The sequence below is a fragment of the Hevea brasiliensis genome, chromosome 4 (assembly GCF_030052815.1).
Source record: "Hevea brasiliensis isolate MT/VB/25A 57/8 chromosome 4, ASM3005281v1, whole genome shotgun sequence".
Lineage (NCBI taxonomy): Eukaryota > Viridiplantae > Streptophyta > Magnoliopsida > Malpighiales > Euphorbiaceae > Hevea > Hevea brasiliensis.
In genome coordinates, this window is record NC_079496.1 from 3182684 (window position 1) to 3196243 (window position 13560).

General features: G+C 35.8%; 1 protein-coding gene across 3 annotated transcripts; it reads right to left on the reverse strand.

Moving 5' to 3' along the window:
- Window positions 1-3509: 3509 nt before the first annotated feature.
- Window positions 3510-9319, reverse strand: LOC110664837 (F-box/LRR-repeat protein 4). 3 transcript variants are annotated; one of them, XM_058145029.1, is made up of 8 exons: window positions 8821-9319; window positions 7506-7742; window positions 6807-7213; window positions 6287-6472; window positions 5821-6013; window positions 5100-5176; window positions 4747-4882; window positions 3510-4098 (listed from the first exon to the last, which is right to left on the reverse strand). In XM_058145029.1, the coding sequence occupies exons 1-8, from the start codon at window positions 9085-9087 to the stop codon at window positions 3802-3804; spliced, it is 1800 nt and encodes a 599-aa protein (XP_058001012.1). In that variant the 5' UTR covers window positions 9088-9319; the 3' UTR covers window positions 3510-3801. The 3 variants fall into 3 exon arrangements, with proteins under 3 accessions (XP_058001012.1, XP_058001011.1, XP_058001013.1); XM_058145028.1 differs by having other exon boundaries at window positions 4732-4882; window positions 8821-9317; XM_058145030.1 differs by lacking the exon at window positions 3510-4098 and adding an exon at window positions 4147-4612 and having other exon boundaries at window positions 4732-4882.
- Between the last annotated feature and the right edge of the window lie 4241 nt (window positions 9320-13560).

Genomic DNA, 13560 nt, shown 5'->3' on the forward strand with positions numbered 1-13560 from the left:
CCGAGTTTGACTTTGTGATGGAATACAAGCCAATTTGGTTGCGGACGCCTTGAGTAGAAAGGCAGAATTGGCTACCACCACCCAGCCCCAATTTCTATTGGTGGGGCGCATCAAATAGGGTCTGGAGCATGAAGTACAAGCTAAGTTTTTGCTGGAGTTAGCCAAGCAAGGCAAGACTTAGTGGTTTTGGATTGATGAGGGGCTAATCCACACCAAGAATTGGCACTTGTAAGTGCCAAGGTGGGGGAGCTTATGCAAAGAGATCATCCGAAAGTGCCATGATTCATTATAGGCTGGATATCCGGGAGTCCACCAGACACAAGCTTTGGTAGAATAGGGCTACTATTGGCCAAAGATGTGGGAGGATATTGAGCTATATGTTCAGATATGTCTTGTGTGTCAACAAGACAAATATGAGCAACAATGGCCAGTAGGGTTATTAGAGCCGTTGCGCATCCCCGAATGACCATGGGAGAGCATTTCTATGGACTTTATTATCAAGTTACCGAAGGTAGATTGATGCGGCAACATCATGGTAGTAGTGGACAAGTTTAGTAAGTATGGGATGTTTATACCTGTTCCGATGAGGTTTGATCCTAAGGATGCAGCTCGCCTATTCTTTCGGTACGTGGTGACATATTAGGGTCTCCCAGAGTCCATCATCAGTGATAGGGATCGATTTACTGGCAAATTTTGGACCAAGCTATTCAAGCTAATGGGGACAATGCTCAATTTTTCTACCAGCTTTCACCCATAAATGGACGGCCAAACCAAAATAGTGAATGCACTCTTGGAGCTATATCTGAGGCACTTTATTAGTGCCAACCAGCGAAATTAGGTGCAATTGCTAGATGTAGCCCATTTCTCATATGATTTGCAGAAAAGTGAATCAACAGGAGCTAGCCCACTTGAACTCGCTATTGGGCAATAGCCGATGACACCTCACACTATGGTTGTCAAGTATGTGGGAAAGAGTCCCAGTGCCTTTTGAATTGCAAAGAATTGGAAGGAGAAATTTGAGTTAGCCAAGGCATCCTTAGCCAAAGCTGCCAAGAGAATGAAAAAGTGGGAGGATACAAAGAGAAGGCACCTTGAGTTTGAGGAGGGCAATCTTGTCTTATTAAAGTTGCTTCCAAAAATAATAAGGAACTATGCCAAGACTCACAAGGGGCTACTAAGGTGCTACGAGGGGCGATTCCCAATAGAAAAAAGGGTTAGCAAGCTTGCTTACCAAGTCAAATTGCCACATCATTTGGAATGCCATCCAATTTTTCATGTGAGCTTCCTTAAGCCATTCCATGAGGACAAGGAGGATCCAAACAGCAATAAGTCCAAGAGAACTTCTACAATTGTGACAACTACCCATGAAAATGAAGTTGAAAAAATTCTTGCACATCGGATAGTGCCAAAAAGGGGAAGCCATGCAAGCCATAAGGAGTACTTAATTTAGTGGAAAGGCTTGCCAGTTGATAAGACAAGTTGGGAGCACAAACTCTTCTTGTGGCAATATGAAAACAAGGTATAAGCTTGTTGGGAAGATGCAACAAGGGGATCGCCAAATTGAGTGGGGGAGGATGTCACACCCCTATGAAGAGCTCTTGCAAATTCTAAAATTTTCTGTGCTAGTTAAGGTAAGTTTTGCAGCTAGCGAGGTTAGGACCCTCAACTAGAAAAGTAGGACGAGCAACCATGGGCGAGTAAGGTTACGGGCCGAGTTGCATTGGGCGAGCAAGGTTGTGGGCCGAGCTACATAGGGCGAGCAAGGCTGTAGGGTGAGTAAGATAGCCTAAGAGCGCAGCCAGGAGGCAAGGGAGAGTCCAGAAGCTACTGGGGTGAGTTGGAGACGTACTAAACTCTCTAGAAGGCGTTGGAGCTGCCTAACACCTGCTAGGCCTAATGGGCGAGTAGCTAAGGGGTGAGCACTCTAGAATGGGCGAGCGAGTGCTAGCGCTTGGTAGAGATTTGTGACAGGAACTGGAGAGCTCTAGAAGGTTCCGAGCATTAGGGGACAACTTAGGCAAGGAAGGTGGCAGAAGGCTCTAAGCTTCTCCACATTGTGCAACCAAGGAAGCTTACTAGAAAGAGAGACTTGTGTGTTGCCTAAACAAGTCTAGGCAAGGAAGGTGGCAAAAGGCTCTAGGCTTCTCCACATTGTGCAACGAAGGAAGCTTACTAGAAGGAGGGACTTGTGTGTTGACTAAACAAGTCTGGAATTCTCCACCAAAATATCCAGCATCATTAACACCATATTTTTAGGAGAGAATCAATCCCAGCAGTTCAACTTGAGGAGGTGAAAGAGGGTCAATCCCAGTCGTCCATTGGAGGCACATTTCCAACCACACACTTTAGGCAGCCTCTCCCCGACACATTGAGGAGGTGGGGGAGACTATAAATAGGTACATAAGCATTCATTTGCATACACATTAGAAGCATAGCATACTTCTTGTACTTAGCTTTGTACAAAGCATTCTTTAAGTGTAAATAATACTCTCTTTGCCTTAAACACTTCTCCCACATTCTCCTTGGCCAATTTCCTTCCTAATTTTAGTTTTATCACCCTTGTAATCTGTCGGACTAACTTGGTAGAGGCTGACTTAGTCCCACCTCAAGACTAAGTGCCGCACAATATTAGTGTTGAAGTCATCAAGACCATGACAAATGGCACGGATCTTATTAAGTGCTTATTACCTGTTAAAAAAAAGTATACTCTTGCTCTTCTATTCTTCTCTTTTTTTAATTGATACTTTAGCACTTCCTTTTTACAACTAAGGGTGCATTCGTTGACACTGTTATTTAAGGTTTTTGTTTCTAATTTTTAAATTTTGATAAACAGTTTATTTTTCTCTATCATTTTGATGACAGTTTATAATAAAAAGATAGATCTTTCATTAAATCCCACTTACCAGTACTTGATTCATCAAGAATAATCTTATCAAATAATCATTTTTCTTTACCAATTGTTTACGAAAGCGTTGATGATGATTTTAAGATTAGCCAAGCTCATGGCCACAAATCAATCTATATATATTTTTCCATGGTGATAATAGCTTGGCCTCAAAGTTAAAGAATTATAAATTTTCTTTCACATTAAATTTTTGAAGATAAAAAAAAAAAAAAAAAAAAAAAAAAAAAAAAAATCTAAACAGGAGGAAAATGATGATAAGAGAGATACAAGAGTTTGTTGCCATCTAATGGCAGAATTTGGTATAAATGTTCCAGAAAGAAGATGAAATTGAATATGGGTAAATAGCTTTACACTGCTGATCAACAACAATGCGAGAAAGGGATTATTCATTTCATGAAATGAGAGAGAGATTATCAATTTCATGAAATGGGTAAGAGTGAAATGGATGAGAGAGATAGACGTTAGTGATATTGTGGAGATGCCAAGTGATGCCTGCAATAAATGGGAAAAAGATAGTGGTGCTGATAATGGAGGACTTGCTGATTTTGTTTTTAAAAACACTTAAAAAAATAAAAAACCAAAAACCATAACAAAACTGAACACATCCTAAAAAATCGACGCTTTATTACAACCTTTTAACTATTCCAAAAAAAAAAAAAAAAACTTTGTACACTAAAGAAATTTAAATAAAACTAACATCCAAGCTGTAAGGTCTCAAGTTCACGTCAGAGTCAGCCATTTGTACCAAATAAATAAATAAATAGAACCCGAATAAAATAAATTCATATAACCAGGTTCATGAACAAGTGCTTGCTTAAACATTTAAAATCCTAAGGCCTAACCCCAAATTTTACTGAAATCCAACAGCGACCAGTGCCCTTAAATAGATGTAGAATCTAAAGGTCCACACATAGGTAGGAAATAACAGAACCTGCTCTTCGTTTGGTCCTCTCGCTAACCTTCCATTTCTCAACCAGGACCTTCTTTATGTTTGCACAACTAGACACCACAGTGGCAACTCCAGCTGCAGTTATACCTGGACAATAAACCACATGGCAGGACTCGAGCATTGTGCAATTTTTAACAAGGTGTGCTAGACCGACATCAGTTATTTGTCGGCAGTGAGACAGCACAATCTCCTTCAGCAATGGACAGCCTTCTCCTAATTCGGCCATTGCCATGTCCCCCAAATTCTGTCCAAGTGGTAACATTGATAAAAATATTATGTTTGTTGTAAGGAATAGAAGAAGAGAATCAATTGAAGAAATATAACAAGCTGTTACAATTGTTAACCAGTTGAAAAATCAAAACATGGTTCTAATAACCAAGACATCATACATGATTCATAGAGTAGGATCAGAGTAAACTCCAGTTTTATCTAATAATTACTCGACAACAAAGATGCAGCAAGTAATGTACATGTACAGATTGCAGGATGCAAATACTTGCATTATAACAATAATCACCTCATCTGCCCCACCCTATCTATCACTGCCGGTTCTAAATTTGAACTCCACAAGCGCAAAAATATCAGTAACTTGATCTAGTAATATGATTGCCATATCCCAATGGTATGTTCTCATTACAAAAATAAGCCCCACAATGTCCACAGATTCCACTTGAAAGATGACCCTATCCTCTTAATGCACATTACTCGGTATTTGATTGCATTCATCCACTTAGAGCATCAAAAGTTTCCTATCAGAACTTAGCATTTGAAACAGAAATTACACTTATTAAAAAAGGCATAAGTAGAAAATATGCAAGTATACAAAAACTTAGAAACATAAAGCAAAAGGGATAGGGGAGAAAGAGAGATGGCACACCTGAAGTACGCTTACATCTAGATAGCTGAGTACAGGGCACCCTCTTGCAATAGCTATTATTCCTGCATCACCAATTAGGTGGCAACCACTAACATTCAAATGTTGTAAGGAGCAACCTTGACCGATGGCAATAAGGGCCTCATCCCCCACCCTAGTAAATAAATTAAAAGCAGATAAAATCCATTATGCATTATATGCAGTGTTGGTAATGTCATTAAAATCTATGATATATGTTTCAGATAGCGAAATTCCCAAATAAAACATAAAGATGAAAAGGAAAAGATTGAAATAATAACTGAAAAGGCATTTCTGGATTTAAGCAGATAGAGAAAAGCATCTAAATTTGGGTTGTAAAATAAGTGCCTTACCTATCACAAAACCTAAGGCTAAGATCCGTGAGAGACTTGCAATTCTCACCAATGGCTATTATTCCTTTGTTTCCAATCTAAAAATCCAAAAAAAAAAAATCAAGATATAAATTGTGCAGTGTGTAATTGATAAAGCAAAAAATGTATATTACTACCAAGACACAGAGCTTTATCATACTGCTAAAAGATGAAACTTACAAACACAAGTGGTCCAAGAACATACAAGCATGATTAGGCAAGCAACTAATAGTCTTCAGAAGAAAAAGAACCTCATATAAAAGACCAATCATCACCTAGATATGAAGAGAAGTCCCAATTCCCTTGGTTCTCATCTCCCCAAATTCATCTAGTAGTTTTGAAAATGAAAAATTATCTTGGAAAGGAGATTCTCAATTCATAATCTACTCATAAATAATAGCAGGCAAGAATTTCGATAAGCAGCCTTGCAATTGCAGCAATTTTCAATCTAAGACCATCATAAACATGACCATTGTCCTTCTAAATCAAAGTAATTCTGGGAAAACCAGCCATATATTGTATCAAAAATCCAATTGCAGCAATTTGTAACCAAGTAATTAAATGCATGGGGCAGTCCAGATTCAATTGCCTTAGTAGCATCACTTCGTAAAAGAAACTAAGTAATGTGGGGCAGGAAGTTTTTGCATGTGTGCACATGCACACGCATGTTTGTGTGTGTGTGAGAAAGTGCACAAGAGAGAACCTCGTAACATCGGCGAATATGAAGTTTCTTCAAATTCCTACAGCCTCTAGCAATACTGCAAATGGCATCATCACCAATACTAGAGCAGTCCACAAGATGAAGAGCCTGCAAAAACTTACAGCCCTTTCCAATTTCGAGAAGAGCATGATTGCCAATCCTTTGGCAGTATAGCAAAGCCAACTCAGTGAGGCGTCTGCACATAGACAAAAGCTTCAGCATTGACACTTTGACAGCACAGACACCATCCAAAAATAGAAATTCCACACAAGATATGTTTCTCACAGCTAATGACAGAAACAAACACAATTCACAGACATCAAAGGGGAAAATTTTAGATAAAGCAGAAAGAAAGGCGATGTGAGATTTACCCTTTTGAATAAAAGCCAAGAAGAAGGAATGAGGAGGAGCAAAAAGCGAGCCAAACAAGAGAGGGGAAGAGAGAGAGAAGAAAAATGAAAGAACATACAGGCAAGATCTTCCAATGGCTTCCAGACCAATCGTTCCAATATTGTGGCAACCATTAACTTCAAGATGTGTCAGTTCTCTACAACCAGTGGCAATTGCTTCTAAGCCCTTGTCACTCAGGAAATAGCAATCACTTAGAGAAAGATTTTTCAACTTCTTGCACCCATTCCCAATGGCACGCAAACCCCTGAAAAGAAAAACCACCTCAAACATCATGAATCATCACAATTATATAAAAAGCTTAAAACAACCTAAATTAAATTCCCTAAAAAGTAAAGGCAAAAAGGAAATCAGAAAATAACAGAAAAGCATTGTATGAACAAGTTTAATCTCAAAAGTTTCTCATAACTTTGAATGGTCAACAGAGGATAATAGATAAATAAGAGGTTGATCTGAAACCTAGCTTCCATGAAAGAAAGGCTATTATGCAGCAAAACAGATGGGTCATGCCACACTTTGGTGGTTCAGTTCAACCAAAGCCAGATCACTCTTAATTTTAAAAAGAGAGAAGATGCACTGACTTGTCAGTAAATCGCTGGAAACTGTTTAAAGCCAACAACTCCAATGACAAACAATGAGTTCCCACAGCTATCAAAGCGTCATCAGTAACATTAATACATTGTAGTCTCAAGACTTTTAAAGAAGGGCATCCTTGGGCCACAGAAAGAATACCACCATTATGCATGCATTCTGAATCCAGTGACAAAGTTTCAAGTGATTTGCAATAGGAGCTCACTGCTTCCAATGATATGTGAGTTATTTTTGCACAAGCCGCAACACCAAGAGACTTTAGTGATTTCCCGCAGCCTTGAGCTAATTCAACCAAGCCTGTGTCAGTCACACCTTCGCAAAAACGCAAGTTCAAATCTTCAAGCTGCTTACAACACTTCCCAACAGCAGCCAAACCCCGATCTCCAACATAGCAACCCTTTGGAAAATGGGGAAGGAGGGAGGAAAGGAAAGAAAAAGATAAAAACAAAAAGTAAGAAACTAAAGCTTTAGTGATGCTTACACTGTATAAATGTAAAATTCACTAGCAGAACAATTTATGCATTAACACATGGAAGCACCAAAAGACAATAAGAAAAATAGAGCAACTTCACTTGTACGTGCCACACTGAACAGATCCTAGAAAGGACTTGAAATTTGAAACTAGAGATAAATTACCATAAACATTTCGCTACACTTTCAACACACTTATTGATATTCAGAAAACTTACCTGTAAATCCAGAGACATTAAGAAACTGCATTTGTAGGCAAGAGACATTAAACCTAAACTTGAAACAGTGGAGCACCAGATTAAGCTCAACTTTTCAAGCCTTGGAAAGCCATCGCCAAGAGCACTTAGCCCAGCATCAGACAAACTGTTTGATTCAAAGTGGCCATCTTCAGATACACCTTTCTCGGAGTGTAGCTTAAGAGTTGGTACAGAATGATCACTGCCCCTTCTTCTTCCCTGTAGAACAAATTACATTAAATCCACACAGAATGACTATATGTATATATCAACAAACAAGATACGCTGAATATCAATTTGTATAACTGCCATCTATGTTCCCATTCACTAAAAGCAAAACACTAACACCAGAACGCCCCCACCCTTTTCTTCTCCCTTTACCTGGGGGATGATCATTGGTTCATTCAGAATCAATTAACCCATCTAAACCTGACCAGTTCTCTTGCCAATGCAGTCATGAGTTCCTGCCCTCATTAGTAAAGTGTAGTGAATGATATGCCACTGCCTTTACCATATCACCTAAAAATCCATGAATTTTAACGTTTTTATACTTTAGCCATAATTATACAAATTATGCCCAAAGCTATAGCTTCATTTCACAAAGTGAGATTAGTATTTTCCACATATTCACATGCTTAATTTGATCCCAACCACCTATTCATATGCAGCAATAGCTTTTTATTGGAAGAATATGTTCCCTAGTGTGACAAAATAAAAAGACCATAGTTTTGTCAGTAGTTGTGAAAAAGGCTGTAGTATTATTTCAAATTCCAGGTATCTCCCAGTTTCAATTTGCCAGACATGATGGGAATACTCCTCCTTGGGTCATAATGGCCACAATTGTATAACTAGCATAATTTCATGCTTAATTTAGCTAAAACTGCATTAATATTAAGGGTTCATAAGTCGTGGATTTTAAGTAATTTAGCCAAAATAAAAAGACACAAAATAGAATAACATGCAATCCTATTCAAATTGGAAAATTCATTTTTTTTTTAAAATAAAAAAAAAATGTTCCACATCAAAAATTCCAATTCAAATAAGATTAACAAATTTAATCACCATTTTTTGACATAAAACAATCCAAACTTAACCTTTAGAAACGAGGGGGAAAAAGCGTAAACACAATCACATACACGCACATATAGAAGCAGAATCAATTTCGAGGCTGAATTTAGAGAAACAAGTTTCTATAATAATCAAAATAGAGTAAATAATGTCAAAATAGTTTGAAGTAACCAAACAAATCGCCTTATAGATAAAGAGCGAAAATGGAAATATCCAATTTGGGCCTTACGAATTGGACCGGAATTGAAATGGAGAGTCTCTCATCAATGTGAATGGCTTTAACATTGTGAAAGCGGCGGGCAAGGAGCTTGACAGAGAGGTCAGGATTGCCGGTGGCGCCGATGCGGAGGGTGGTGCGGCTGAGACGCTCGAGGTCCAGCCACCGATGGCAGACTAGAGAGCACGCATCACGGGTGGACTTGGAATCGAGGTGCCTGAAGATCTCAACAATCAGCTCATCAGGGAGACAGGTGTTAATCCAATCATGGCCTCGCATGTTAAGGGAGAGGTGAAAAAGGAATTCCGAAATTGGAACGCAAAACAGGTGAATTCGAGAGAGTGGAATTGAAATTCTGGTTTGCGACAGATTTATTGAGAGAAGGAAATTCGAGGGAAATCAGTGGAGTCGGCGACGGGGAATTATTGGGGTTTTGTATTGCCCTCCCTGTTCTTTTTCACGTTGGTATCCCTGCTGAACAACACGCGATCCCTCCTCCTCCTGAATCACATTTTTTAAAAATCGTAACTTTAATTATTTAATTAATTAAATAAAATTTAAACTTCTATGCTATTTTTTGCTGGTCTCGTATATCTGGAAGTACCCTGGCCGTTGGTTCCGTCCAAATTGAGATCATTTCCGTTTGAGGGATTCAAATTTAATCACAAAGTCTTGGCATCGACTGTGAAATTGTAAATTTAATCTTATTTTTTAATTAGTTTTAATTTAATTTAATTTTATTAAAAATTAATAATTAATTTGATTCAATGCCTCCACCTTTATCAGAATTTAGGTGAGAAGGAAATTAAAATCTATCCTAATGTTGACATTAATGCAATTACAGCGCCTGGAGACTTCCGATTCTTTAAAAGAAAAACAAATTCTTTTAAATTTTATAAATTTTAGTAATTATTTTTGTAACGACCCAGCCCAGCCCAGTCAGTATTGTCCGCTTTGGCCCGTGGGCCTCACGGATTTGTCCCTTGGGAGGTTTCGCTCCCAAAAGCACTGCCAGGTCGACGACTTCACATATATGGCCCGATTCCCTTCTCCCATTTCCGATGTGGGACGGCAGACTGCAGCGTTACATGACGCTGCCCCACAATTGTTATAACCCACCGCTCACTGGGGCGCCTCGCACCCACTCAGATCGGAGGAGTCCGGCTCGATACCAATTGTAACGACCCAGCCCGGGCCAAGATTGTCCGCTTTGGCAGTGGGCCTCACGGATTGTCCCTTGGGAGGTTTCGCCCCAAAAGCGCTGAAAGGTTTGAAATGCCCTTTACATATTGGGCCCATTCGGTGCACCAGAGGCGCATGACGCCGTCCCCACACCGCTCGATACCAATTGTACATTGTAACGACTCAGGGCCAAAGATTGTCCGCGTGGGCCTCACGGATTTGTCCCTTGGGAGGTTTCGCTCCCAAAAGCACACTGGGCTTTAGGGCCGAATTTCACATATATGGCCCAGATTCCCTTCTCCCATTTCCGATGTGGGACGGGCGGCACCTGCAGGCGTTACGTATCGCCGTCCCCACAGTCCGTTACAATTTTCAAATTGATAGAAATTATTATTTATTTATTTTTTAAATAATATTATTGTTTTATTAAATTAAATAAAATATTAAAAAAATTAAAAATTATGATATGTTTAATTAGTAAATTTTTCATCAATATGAAATTTAAAAATATTTAAAAATATAAAATAAATTAATAAAATTTAAATATCATTAATAAAATTATTTGGATTATTTTTGCTAATTAATGGACTTGATTATTTTTAATTAAATTTATCGTTAAATTTGCAGTCAATTTGAATTGTTTATGGTCTAGTTGATAGAATTAAAAATTTTAGTTAAAATTTAATATTTTTTAAGAAAATAAATTTAACCTAATTCACCTCAAAAGTTAGTAACACTTGAAACTTGAAAATACTTATAAAAAGTCTAAATATTAATCAAAGAGGCTCAAATATTATTTTAAGAAAATTAGTCGAGTTTAATTCACCCCAAAAATTAGTTTAAGAGAAAATAAGTGTCAAATTTTGTATAAGAGATATATTATTCACATTCCAAGCTAACGTGAGATATTAACAATAACCGACATAAAAATTTGACTTTTTTTTTTTATTTCATATAAACCATTGATTTATTATTGATATTTTTTTTAATCAAACATAGATCATAGCTAATTTATTGCTCACTATTCACTAACTTGTGTGTACTATCAATAGGTTCATTTTGAATAAATTATTTACAAGAAAATAATTAAAAAATATTATATAATCATGTATGAATTTTTTTAAATTAAAAAAAATTGAATTTTTCTTTCTAAATATCAAAACTGATAAAAAATTAATTAAATTAAATTTTTATAAAATTTTGAATTCCAAATAAGGAGAGTGTCATTGATATAATGATTAGTTATAATGTGTAAAATCTTACAATAGAAATATTCAATTGATCCTAATTAAAATAAGCGAGTTTACTTGACATAAAATTAAAGAGCCTAATTAAGTTTTTGTCCATGATAGTACATTATAATATATATATATATATATATATATATATATATATATATATATATATTTGAAAAATGCTTAATGAGGGCATGCCATGTAAATTAGTAGGTATTATTAAAAAATTGCGATATGATATCTCTTTTATTATAGAGTTTATCGCATAGACTAATAAATATTTTTAAAAATTATCATGCATTAATTTTTTTAATTATTTTTATTTTTAAATTAAAAAGTTATCCGTGTTAATGTGCGTGATTATTAATAATTTTAATTTATATATTTTTTTAATTTTAATATATAAAAATAATATAATATATTAAATCTCTAAAATAAATTATTTTTAATTAAAAATTTAATCACATTAAAAAATATGAATTATTTAAAAAAATTATATATATATATATTATAATTATTCACTAAAAAATTAATTAAAAAAATTATTAATTAACTTATTTATTTATTAATTTTAAAATAAAATTATAATTAATTAAGAATTTAATATTATTAAATTTTGTAATATAAAATTGAAATTATAATGTATATATAATAAAATATATATTAAATTATATTATTAAAATAAAATAATAAATAATTGCACTATGCGTGAGTGAAATGATTAATTGAGAATTAATCTTAAGAGAATTATATTTATTAAATATATTGAGAGTGTATTTAGTAATTAGTACAATGTTTTGAGCAAAATATTATATTAATTAAAAATATTAATCAATTGTTTAAAATTAAATTAAATGTCTTTTAATATTAGAAATTTAAAACAGTTAAATTTTTTATATTAAAAAAATAATTTTTCTAAAAATAATACGTGAAAAATGTGAGTTCACACCTTGGTCGTCGTGAACCATGCGAGCCTTCCCAGTAGCCTGTAGCATCCATAAATTACACATGCGCCTTCTTTATGTATACATGAACATTCTTTTAAATATACTCAACAATCACATCAGGTGCGCGTGTGCCTTTGCAGCATGAAAGAAAAAAAAAAAAAGTAAATTTTATCGTCGTTCTGGAGTAACCAATGTGATTAGGACTCTAATTGAGATCCCATGCAGAGCGTGTCTTTCGAAATTTCACATTAAATATAAATTATATATTTTTTTTAATTACATAAAAATAGTAATTTATTTAAAATTATTATGATTTTAAAATGTGATTTATTTTTATCCCTGATTAAATATGTATGTGTCTTTAATATATAAAAAAATACATATAAATATGCTCAGGTTAAAATTGATAATTTAACATTTTTTATTAACCCAAATATGCTTAGCATACTTTTAATTTTATTAGTTAAATAAAATATGGTAGGGATTGTGGCATCATTTAGTGCCTGCAGGGCCAAAAACCACTTCTGCTTTTGCAGGATCTAAATTGACATGTAGAGGGAGGGAAACTCTAGAACAAACCTGCTGGCTTTGTTCCAGCGGCAAGGGCACCTAGAACCTGGGACACGTCCTCCGTTCGATCCTCAGGTACCATTGGCCAAAAAAAAAAAAAAAATTGATTCATAGACGATCATCACGTAATGTCGTTTTCCTTCTTCAAGCCATCTCGGCCTAAAACGCTGCAAGAGGTGGGAAAAGCGGTGAAAGACAGCCTCATGGCTCTTGATAACAAAACTGTTGTTGAAGTTAAAGCTTCTGCTTAATCGAAAATGTTGCTTGATTTGATGTCAAATTCTGATTTCTTATTTTGTTTCCATGAGATTACTGATGATTCAATTATGCTTTTACAACAATTTTTAATGATTCTGATCTCTGCGGGTTAGTTGCCTGATTGGGTCAATCGTGAAATAATCCTCCAGGGAAAGGTGGGAAAGAATTAGGGACTTGTTTACTGTTGCTTACAGATACAATGAAATACAGCCACGTTGCTTGTGGATTTCAAGAACAATAAATTAGGCATTAGTTATAATACTAATGAAATGAAAATCATGGTTGGCCTTTGCTTGGTGATTAATAGTTGCTGTAATTTTGGCATTTGAGTGTTTGAAGCCTCATATTTTCGGTGCTAGCTTGGCAATGGGCAGTTTACATGAAGGGTTGCTATCAGGCTTCAAACTTGCAAATCTCTTGGCTGAAGACCCAGCACATGTACTAGATAGTGGTCTCGGCAAGTGGGTGGAAAAGAGCTTTAAAATGTTAGAAGAGAGCACTGCCCAAGGAGGGCAGTTGAAATGGTCACAGAGATCGATGTTGCTTCTCGCATTTAAACA